At 37.8% G+C, this 11,758-nt stretch overlaps 2 protein-coding genes across 5 annotated transcripts in view; one reads left to right on the top strand and one right to left on the bottom strand.

The window, feature by feature from the left end:
• Positions 1–11,758, top strand: part of LOC131689015 (elongation of very long chain fatty acids protein 4-like) — a 295,570-nt gene that overhangs the window by 30,046 nt on the left and 253,766 nt on the right. The window lies entirely within an intron of this gene.
• Positions 80–11,758, bottom strand: part of LOC131689011 (glycine receptor subunit alpha-2) — a 182,300-nt gene continuing 170,621 nt past the window's right edge. For all 4 annotated transcript variants that reach the window (XM_058973734.1, XM_058973733.1, XM_058973735.1 and 1 more), the window contains 3 exons: positions 10,338–10,634; positions 10,047–10,276; positions 80–9,987 (listed from right to left, as the gene is read on the bottom strand). In XM_058973734.1, the coding sequence (XP_058829717.1) occupies positions 9,532–9,987; positions 10,047–10,276; positions 10,338–10,634 (983 nt within the window). In that variant the 3' untranslated portion in view covers positions 80–9,531. The remainder of the gene's footprint in view (positions 9,988–10,046; positions 10,277–10,337; positions 10,635–11,758) is intronic.

Here is an 11,758-nt window from a genome sequence, read left to right as displayed (position 1 = left end):
TAAGACCTGAATCATAAAAAAACAATGTCAAAAGTGTGCAAATCATCAAAGATTTAGAGAAAAGGCAATTCATTCGGATCAAAGAGAAAAGGGAAAGAGACGAATAGTGTGAAGCCAAAAATACCTTATTGAGCAGACCAATCGTGCAATGTAAATAAACATTACTCATGCCTGAGTTGGAGGAGATAAGTATTGTAAATCTATCAAAAAAGAAATTTGAATTTTCGTCAGAATTTAGTGCAATCGTGATTGTAAGGTGCATTCTAGAGTCTATGTATGAGTAAAAACAAGCTTTAGAATTATTTCATCTCTTTGTTTCAAAATGCACATCGTTTGATAAACAAATCCAACGATCGACAAAAGGTTTGTTTTCAAAATATAATAGGAGTCATTTAAAGTGCTGCCTTTGGAAACGGTTGCCAAATTCTAGTGTTGAAATCATCGTAAAGGGAGTGTTGCCGTTTTGACTGATTTTCACTCTGCGTCTCTTTCACTATTCTCTTTGATTCGGATTATTTTAGACGACTTAAACAGCAATTTTATTTGTTTTGAATAACGGTTTTATAAAAATTATTTATTCCTTAACGGCGTCGTCGTTCTCTAGTTGTTAAAATAAATTTTAACTTCTCTGTCATTAGTTTGGTAACTGTAAGACTAACTGTTTGTTAAATTTAAAGCTTACAGCAATGTTCAAACTAAATCTGTTTTCTAATAACAGTGGTAGAATCGAAACTATGCTTATAGCTTTTGGTGTGATGCTGTGGGTATTGTTTAGTTTTCAGTTGTAAATAAAGCATGCAGCTTGCATTCAATTCATTTCTGTTTTTTCTGTGGCGCACATTTACTATCGATATTTACATCTGCGCGATTTTTTAAATATTTTATGTGTATCTTTCTTGCACTGTCATGTTTGGTGTATAGGGGTAAAATGCTTTCCAATAGACCTTGATAACCTGATTTTGGGTAAAGCGTGTACGTATCTTAACCCTCCGGAAGTCGCTTAGTTTGCTGTGTGTTCCAAGTTATGATATTCCTGTAAAAACGTCTTAGAGCTCCAGGTTGTCAGATGGTGCTGGTGCTTTTCACCCCTTCATGCCCATGTTGTTTGTGGTCAAACACGTTTTTAAATTGCTATAACTTTTGATTGAGGCATGTTTCTCTCACAAAAACAATTAAGGCATTTCATTTGAGTATATGCTGTCAGGCACAATTTACGTTGACGACTGAAAATGAATGTTTCATACATCTTCGGTATATTTCAATATTATTGAAAACTGATAAAAGAATCAATTTAGACTGTTTTTGGCTACGTTTTCCACGCAATTGGATTATTGTAAATACTCTAAAATACTCTAGGAGAATTCTCGATAAACATATGATTACGGCTTAAAAGCAGTCAAAATTGTCAAAATTCTCTTTGAAACGAAATTCCGGGCAAACCGTTACTCACCAATCACAGATGTTGGTAGTAAACAAAAGAGAAAAGTTTTCTCTTTCATTAACTACTGTAAACTGTGTTTGGCTAGTAACGGTTTGTCCAGAATTTCACTTCAAAGAGAATTTTGATAGTTGGCTTTTAAGCCGTAATCATATGTTTGTCGAGAATTGCATTGAACATTGACAGAGAAAAATTGATTAGCTTCTAGCACTGCAAGGAAAGCACCTCTCTTTATAAAACAAAAGGTTTTTTTGTTTTTCTAGATCCCGCCGTTTTCAAGGAAAAATAGTTTTGAACCCCTACACTGCCGTGATACGTATAACAGTCCCACCTGCATAGGGAACCCATAGCAAATGGGACTGTTATGCGGATCACGGCAGTACATGCATTAGAAAAAAGTGGGGCATGAAAGGGTTAATGATGCGACTTCCGGAGGGATAAATAACTTTATGTTACCATAGTAAATACACCGATCTTAACTTTGATGCAAAATTAATCGTTTTTCCGTATACCTACTAACAGTTTTCATATGCAACGGTTTTTCGCGAAAATATCTTGGAATTTTAGACAATAAAAAAACGAACTGAATGCAACGGAAAGTTGGTTTAAAATGCTTATCCTCCCAGCAACACCAAAGCTGGACAGTGGTGTATTCTGTGGTATCGATTTGCTTCCTCGTTTAAGAAGTACTTGTGTGGAGATATAAAATGTAGGTGAAATAAATGCCATTAGTCGCTGGAGATATAGATCTATCCCGTCAAACAATATCCCTAGTCTATCTGTTGGAGCGTATGTACGAAGTTTTCTTTACGCAAGTGAATATGCTTTTAACCTGCGAATCCGAATCCGGGGTTCTACATTGTTTGGTGAATTATCTATGATCAACCATCAGGAATTCATTTGGTTCTTTCTCGTTAAGGCTCAAGTTACCTCAAGGCTTGGTAGTATGCGTAAGAAAAATTGTGTTCAGCTTTGCCACCAGATTATCCATTTAAACCTTTTCAAAACTCTAAAAGAAGAATATCAGTCGATTTATTAGATCATCACGATTCAATTCATGCAAAATACGTGCTGGAAAAACCATCGGCTTAGCTGGATGGTGCTTTTGAAAAAGTGGCTGTGATTTTTTATCACACTACCACACCGAGCTGGGGTACGCACCACAACTGCGCAATGAAAAAACCACAGCCACTTTTTCAAAGGCACCGTTTAGCTAACCCGATGGTTTTTCCAGCAGGTATTTTGCATGAATTGAATCGTGATGATCTAATAAATCGACTGATATTCTTCTTTTAGAGTTTTAAAAAGGTTTAAATGGATAATCCGGTGGAAGCTGAACACAAATTTTCCTACCCACACTACCAAGCGTTCAATTCTAACACATGCTTAAAAAAGGTAACTTGAACCTTAATTGCATTTATTAATCTGAGGTCTTCGGATTTTTTAAAACATTTCCTCGTACAAGGGATTTTTGAGTTATTTTTAGAATTTTTAGAATAAACAAAGGAAAAGCCATTTGCAAGATTAGAGAATAACATTTTTTCTTGGCATGTTCTCATCTTATTAGCGTCTAATGCGAATTATTGATAAATATAATTTAATACTTTCTAATATGTCGATGTTAGACTATTTTTATTTTATCGGAAAAGGATCCAAAAATAATCTACACGTGAGACATACCATTGCACATACGAATAAGTAAATAATTTGACGAGACTGCGGCTGTGATATGAATAACCGATCAAAAACGAATGTGTAATCCGCGGATATGTAATACAAATCATTCTTTTCTTTAATGCAAGCAGTTTTGGTTTGACGGGAATGATTTAATCACAGCATTATTGTGGCTGTGTACCTTTTACTGTCTTGGTTAGCTTCCTTTCATGAGCTAGCTAATTTGTTGTATCACATTCTGTCTTATGAACTACTAAATACCAACGCGTTTCACTTTGGTTTGAGTAAAATTGTCTGATTTCAAAATTGTCCTAAACGACAAACCTACTTAAAGCTATATAGCCTTTTTGTTTGAGTTTCATTAGCTAAAGTCCCTTTCCGGATTCGTAAGCCATCATTACGCAATTTCGTTTGTGTTTGTTTGTATGTGTGCACCGTAAGATTTTGTGAACGTAAAAGGCACAGCGTTCGATGATCCATTGGTTTTTTTTATTTACGTGACTTCCATCATTTTGCCCATATAAAAATGGTTCTAACGACTATCATATTGTGCTCGGCTATTTTTGGGCGTGGTGTTTGCTGCTTTTAATTTTTAGGCATTTTCAGCAACTCACATGTCAACTATTCCTTATATTTTAACTATGTATAAGGTACTTATTGCTTTCACAGCGTTGTTCGAATTTTCAGAAATAGAAGAATGCAACTTTTCATAAGCGTCTAACTACAGTTTGCACAGGCCTTGTTTCTGGGTAAGTTTCTGGTATATCTACATATATGGATTGATGGTTGAAGCACTGTCCTGGTTATGGTGGTAGTTCATTTTTATCGTTTCAAAGCCTGAATTGATTCGCCAATCTCGGACCCACAAATTTTTAGTTTTCGCCATGCGCAATGGGAGGGCAAGAATAATGTTTGTTTGACATCTTTCGGTAACATAGTATGACTAAATTTGCACCTTTTTAGTTGCAATTTGTTTCTAGTACACTTGGTTCAAAATTTTGTTGTTGCTGTTTGGGATTATACCAGATGCTTAACTTTGAATTCGCTGTTTTCCCAAAGACAGCATCAGTGAGTGTATGAACCAGAGTAAATCCATCTATTGCGCACGTTCCGTTCGTGTATTAAGTTACCATGAACATTTTCGAATTTGCCATCTGTCGTCAAAAACTTCATTCACCATGCCGGTTAAATTTTTCATTTTTTTAATATTTTCGATGTTTATCATTTTAAACCATGTCTATGAATAACAAAATTGCCTGTGAACTATTATTTTTTAACAGGATTTTAGCATGGAGTTAACTTTTAGAATTTCGGGACGACGGAAAATTAAAGGTAATTTTCAACCTCTTCAATATGAACCTAAAATATCGTTTCATTTTTTAATAGTTTTGGCTAAAAACAAAAAATATTTCTGCCAAAAATAATGAGAAAAACAATCCCTAAAAATACTCGTTTTTAACCGCAGTGCTGCCCAATGCGCCATTTTCAGGTAAAAATTAAGCGTTTTGAAGAAAAAAATCCTGCTTTCCGTATAAAACTCCATTTTTACAGGCCAATATTCAAATAATTTCCAAATGATCTTGAAAACCGATCCTGAACAGCTAGAGACAAATCACAGTTATTCATAATCTAAAATAAAAAAAAATCGCTTATTTGGCAACTCTGCCGCCAAAACGAGTATTTTTTGGGTTCCTTGAATAATTTTCTTCAAAAAACATCTCGCGAATTGATTCTAGAACGAATAGAACTGGATATAAACATAAACAAATAAAAATCGATGTTTTCGACAATTTGCTTTATGGTTCGCGCGGGCTGAGGGCTTGTTCAATCGTTAAAAAAATGGATTTTTATATATTGGCCCTAGATGAACATTTCTTCTAAAATTGGTTCATATCAGTGAAGATCGAACACACGTGCCTCAATCACTTCGCACTTAATGACACATATTGTCACTGTGGTGCTATCTTATGACAAGCACCAGTTAGCACATTTCGAAGAAAAACGAGTACGAGTAGTACGAGATTGAATATCTTGAAACTTACAAATGGTAGAAACGATTTAGAGAAAACAATTCCATCTATTTTGTATTCATCTTTCAAATTTAACAAAGATCGGTTGACAATATTGAGAGTGTTTACTAAAGATGTAAGCAAAAGTCGCAGCAAAAGTGAGTATTGACGTCAAAATTTTTACGACGTTATAATTGTACATGGAAAATATGCTATACAAATAAAGCATTAATTTTCAACTTTGATGTATATCTTTGGCTTAATTTCGTCTAGAAACCATTGGTGAGATGCACTTTGAAGGGAGTTGGTCAAAGTAATCTTTGGTTATTACAGGTTGCCATTGCTTTGAATGGAGGCGTTGAGTTGGTCGTGTGTGAAGTGGAATCCCCAAATTGCTGTCATTTTGGGACGTGTTTTGGGCGTTTTATCGCTGGAAAAGTGTACCAAGGGATCGTCGGATAGTCGAAGACTATGGAGTGCGTCAGAGGAACTAGATTCCTGGAGTGTGACGACCCGTAAAAGTGCTTTTCGGAGGTTTTCCTTTCCCGCAGAAGCATCGTCAGAAGCAAAAACAAGCGGGGCGAACGAATACATCGCCGTGCCCGCCACTCAGCACTACTCTACGAACGCTGTTTCTGCGAACGAGAGTGTGAGGAGAACAAAGCTATTACGAAAGTGAGACGGACAAACCCGATGTAAAGTTCGTATACACACCGAGGGATTGCCCTTCCTATGATCATTCTCAGGGATAGACCGAATTATGGTCTTGTCAAATTTTGGTCTTGTCAAACTGCAAATGACGTGAAAACCCAAGATGGTACCAGATAAGGTAAAGGTATACGTAAAGCGAGAGTTTTGGTTTTACGATTGGCAAGATCGACATTGCGTAAATACTGATTCACTTCCCAAAAAAGAGGTTAATAAAAACGAAATTAATTAAAACAATGTTTTGAATATAGAAACTAGTGCTTTCAGCCTCTCAAAGCGTTTGCCACCAAAAATATTATTGTACACACATGCATACACCTTATGCAGATTATCTTGAATCTGTTTTGCGTTTGTCAAATCTGCCACTCTTCTTATTCTTATCCGGACACGCTCTTTTTACCTTTGGGGCAGACCCTCGATACACACTACCTGGGACGGGACGTGCAAAGTGAAAAAAAAGTAAATGTCACCGCGAACCGGCAATGGCCTGTCATTACGAACCGGACCTTTCTTGACGAATTTCATTTTCTTGAAGTGGACAGTGTCTGGGTAGTATCGTAATATCATAGCTATATACAAGGTGTTTTTATAAAATATATTTCACATGTTGCTTAGATGCATGTACATGTATAAAAACAAATATGCCAAATGCAACGACGGCATGTGTAATTTTATTATTCTGCTCAACAACTATGGTTAATGTTGTTTTACACAGCTCAGATAAACGATAACAAAATTCATGTCATGTTTGAGCTCTATTATTTTCAGCACAAATCTGTTCCTCATCGGCAGAAATCTATGCCGCATCGGCACAGCACTATCATCGACATTTGCTTGAAATTATTTTGCAAGCGTATTTTTCCCTGCTAAATAACATCGGGAGGGAAAAAGAAGACCGTCTTCGCATGTCCCGTCCCAGCACACTACATGAAGAGCTTCATCGACGCAGACGGCATGTTTTTTCTGTCTGTCTCGCTGTGGAATTTGTGCGTTGGACGTTTTCGGTCTGTTCACTCGTTGAGTGTTTACTCGGGAGTATATTTTTGGGTGTGCATGGGAATCGTGGCGGAGTGTGAGCGACGGGAGTGAGTGATGAGTGGGCTCTGTATTTGTTTCTCGATGCACATTGCGAAAGGGATCATCCATAAATGACGTAGCATTATATGGGGGAGTATTGTATTTTGTGATGATGTGTGACGACAGGGGAGTAGGGGGTCATGTCATGCTACGTAGCTTTTTTAAAGGGGAATAACTAACATCGTTTTTTTTTTAATTTTACGGGGACAAGGGGGGAGAATTACCGTCAAGCTACGTTATTACCAGGGGGTGTATTTAGAGGTTTGTGACGAAATGCTACGATGGGGGAGGGGGGTTTTCAAAATCACTCAAAAAATGCTACGTCATTTATGGATCGTCCCAAACAGAAATATGGAGAGTTTGCATGTTTTCTATTTCCGTCTCTTTTATTCTGCTGTGATTTTTATCCATTCTCGGGAGTGTACATTTGGTGAGTATTCGGCGAGTGTATAGACCAAGTTCCAATGCGTGCGGTTTTTTTGGCGCGGCAGACGAGGGACGGATGGAGGGATATGCTGCCGAAGACAAGATGTAGTTCTCTGTGTGTTATTGGTTACATAGAAAAACTGGTATATTTTTCTAAAAACTTTCTCTAATTTATGTATCAATTATATTCAATTAAATACACTAAATATGTGTCGATTTCTTACCTCATGTAAGGAAACGAAAGTCTTATTGTAATGTTATAATCCATTTGATACAAACATTACATTAAGGCGGGGCTGGTTAATAGAACGATTACCTCGGAACACGGTTTGCGCTGTTTACGAAATGGATAATCGAAAAATTAATTGAGCTTGCACCTACCTAAATTCTGGAATCAAGTTATTTGCAGGTATGTATATAAATACATGGAAATAACTTTTTTCTGTAAACCGCTGCCGGACATTGGGAGATAGGATGGTTAACACACACAGCACGAGGTCATATATCACGAACTGAATACACGCAATGCGTAGCAACCGACATCTGCGCGTATCGTTAAGACAAGTAGAGATAAGGAAATTGAGTATCTGCGGATGTACTCAAGGTGGTGCGCTGTCACCACTTCTATGTAATTTTTGTATCCCCGAAATTTTAAAAAAATAAATAGGGGGGGTTGATATTAAGCCACTTCGCAAGAGTTTTGAGGGATAAATTGAGTCTCCTTTTGTACATAATAAGAGAAAGTTAAAGATTTTGTATATAATTCGACCGTCAGCAGCAGTGATGCTATGAAAAGTATAATTTTCGTTAATCTTCAGGGCATAAATCGGTTTTTCCCTTATAACTTTTTCCACAAGCATCAGATCGTTTCGTGGTCTTGTTTCCTTGACAAATTTTCTATAAAAATCAGACATCTACTTATTTTTAGAAGGTACCGGGTGATTCTTGGAAGAATTAATTTGCAAAAGACGTTTTCCCCATACGAAATCCCATGTAAACTTTAAACCGTGGGCGCAAAAATATAGTTTCACCGATCGAACTAAAAATTTGCAGAGTTGTTCTGGGAGCTAAATGTTACTCGAAGCGAAATTTTATTTTTTTTTCATATAACCATGTCCCACTCTAGTGTACACTGTAAACCATAACTCAAAATTTCCTAGACCAATCGTTCAGAATTTTTGCTCAGTTCTTCTTCGTATCATTGCCTATGTAACTACAGGAGCTTTTTATAAAATTTCTAGTATTATTATTATTATAAGAATTATCGTTATTATTTTACAATCAAAAAAAGCAAAGCAAAGATCGGACTTTATGCTTCAAAGTGCAACGAAAAATTAAAAAACGAGCAAAAATAAAGGCTCGGTAGTTATTTGGGAAATGAGGCGAAGCAGAACTGTGCAAAATTTCAAAACGGTCTATCAGATTTTGAGTTATGATGTACACCACAAAACAAGTTTTCGGCGAGGCTCCTCTGAAGATTCGTTGTTACTCGTTAAATTTTCAGTATTTTGGAATGAAGTTTTGAGAAAATATTTCTCAATTGTGTTATTATTATGCAGAAATTGAATGAATATATTAACACCTCTGTATCGCCACAGCAAATTTTTGAAAAAATGTGTCTTTTACCGGATAACCTTACCCTCCTCTTAAATTAAATCTCAGCTTAGATTGGCGCGTTTGCGGAGCAATCGTTAAATTAACTGAGTGTGAGTTGTTAAAATAATAATGATTTTATCCCATTGTGCAGTGCGATGGCGAATATAAAACACGTTTTCTTTTGGACCGTGTTCTGAGGACTACTATACCATCAATTCATTCTGCCCGTATATGTTAAGACTAGTTTTTGACTTGTATGGGCTTTTGATGCGAGCCTTATTCTGGGTTGTTCATGCTGCTGATCTAGATTGATTTGTTACAAAAAATAAGATTTGTCTTTTCCGATTGGAGTTATAAAATGAAGGCCTAGATGGTTTGATTGGTGAATCATAATATATTGCACCTACCGATGAATCATAGGATACGTCAGTCAAACACTCCTAGGAGCGGTCCTTGGTATAATTGAATGGAGACCTACACGATTTAGTTAGTAGAATGAGAGATAGTGGGCAAAGTGTGCTGCAAACATTATATTGGACAAGTTAGGTGTTAGAAGATAAGAAAAAAATGAAGCCTCGCCACTTTCTACAATTCCCCTATCGATCAGGACGTTTTGAAAATCAGTATTGGCCAGTAGAGTACGACAAAAACGAGAAATAAACCCGGAAATATCACTCGTGACATTTTGTCTATTTCACGCCACATAATTTTCTCGATGCCTGTATCCGTATCAGTCCACGCCACCGAGAGAATACTTTGTCTTCGCGTCGGTTGTTTGGTCATCGAGGGTTGTGGTCCTCCGTTGCCCTGGAGGGAAACCTGACCGGGCGTTGTGGGCGTTTGTATTGGCTTTCGAGGTCGAACGCTGACCGCTCCACCCTCCCAGTTGGCTACCGTCGCACATTGACCCTTCTCCATGGCACTAATTCGCATTGGAAGTACCTTCGGCACCTTGTTTACCTGATACTGGTACTGAACGTCCAGCACTTTGACAACCACAAATTCGGCAAGTGCGGAGAACACAAACATCATGCAGCCGGCCATCCAGAGATCTAGCGCCTTTAGAGGAATGGAGGAACGAATTAGAAATATAATAACAGTGGTATCAAGTGACTCACCTTAACGTATGCCACCGGAGGAATATCTGCCCGCATCCCTGTGAACATTGTCACTAGTGTTAGCATGCAGGTAACCAATAAAGTGACTCGCCCAGGGATAGCGTCCAGCCCCAGCCAAAAACTAAACCACGAGAGCATTACTACAAGTGTTGAAGGTGCGAAAGTCTGTATCAGGTGGTGTCCGATTTGACGCTCGAATCGAAAATACACTGCCAGCCGAGAGAAGTTTCCTATATGGTAAAATGTAAACTTTTAAAATCATGGGGCAATTAGTGTAGTCCAAATAATCACCGTATTTCTCCGGCATATAGCCGTCAGTCTCCTCCAGCTGCAGTGGTTGGCCGAGATTGTACTGCAGCAGTTTGAGCTCTGGATTCAGGGTGACACCACTGTCGGCCCATTTGAGTCGGATTTTTTGATTGTGGTAGGAGAAGCTCTCGATGTAGATCGGACAAATCTGGATGTCCATCGGGTAGAGCTGAAACTCCATCTGGCACGCGATGATGGCGTGCATCATGCATGCGTAGCGCACCGTCGAGTTCTTATACAGCGTAACCGATGAGAACTTGTGCGTGAGAGTTGCGATTTCTGGAAGAAAAAGTGGTAGCCAAACCATTAACGCTATATTTTGGGTTGAGTAGTTCTATCGTATGGTGATATTGTGCAGCTACATGTGAAGCTCTCCTCAAATGAACATTACCTATACACTACTAGCGTTTTTACATGATAATCCGATCGTGAAAACTCGTACTACACTCTAAGCCACCGTGATAAAGTGAGTACATTATATAACTAGTGACAAAAAGAATGACCTTCTTCGGCCAGTCCTACAAGAAGTGTCTATGTTACATTTGAACCAAATCGAATAAATAAGAAATAATAAAAAAAATTAAGGAAAACAAAAATAAAACTCAAAGAGATTAAAAAAGTTCTACACAAAACACGATCACAGATGTATGGCAAATGCAGGAAATCGCACAAGCATACAACATTATCTGCAAAATAATTTTAAAACAATGTTACAATTTTTATGACCATACATTACCAACAAATTAACAAATACACGAGAACATCTTTAGCTCCATTCGTTTACCAGCGGTCTATCGAGAAGCAAGTGTTTTTTCCAGTCCGTCAGTGTAAGACAATCTAATCCGCGTTCAAGGTTATCTTGCGCATTCTCTGCCTCTCGAGGTTTTGGACTTTTTTTTATCTTTTGTGCATGTGTTAGCCGTTAGGCCGCCTTCCTCAGCCTTTTGTTCGCATAGTGAGGATTGAACAATAGCCAGCTATATAAGGTGGACTGGTGCGTCGTGGGAAACAAATTTACAGATGAGTGAAATCTACCTCTTTTGACACATTTACGGCTTATTCCCGTCTGCGCGGGTGCCAACCAGGGTTACCATATTCACAGATTTTTTTGTAATGTCACAGATTTTTTTTCACAATTTTTGATCACAGATTCTTTTTCACAGATGACAGATTTTTGGCATTTTGATAAAAATTTCACAGATTTTTGGAAATTTATCACAGATTTTCACAGATTTTTTCCTGTATTAGGCATCACAGATGGTAAAAAGATTTTTTTGGCCGAAACACAGATTTCAATGTGGCATCCCTGGTGCCGACCCCGTGCGTCGACGGTGTCGATGGCTCCCTCCCCGGACGGCCAAATGGAGGTCGAATCGACTCCCAAGGCTCTCCCCCGACCCAAA

This window comes from Topomyia yanbarensis, chromosome 3, assembly GCF_030247195.1.
Source record: "Topomyia yanbarensis strain Yona2022 chromosome 3, ASM3024719v1, whole genome shotgun sequence".
In the NCBI taxonomy this organism is placed as follows: Eukaryota; Metazoa; Arthropoda; class Insecta; order Diptera; family Culicidae; genus Topomyia; species Topomyia yanbarensis.
The sequence above is the reverse complement of the archived record's forward strand: the minus strand, read 5'-3'. Positions and strand labels throughout refer to the sequence as shown.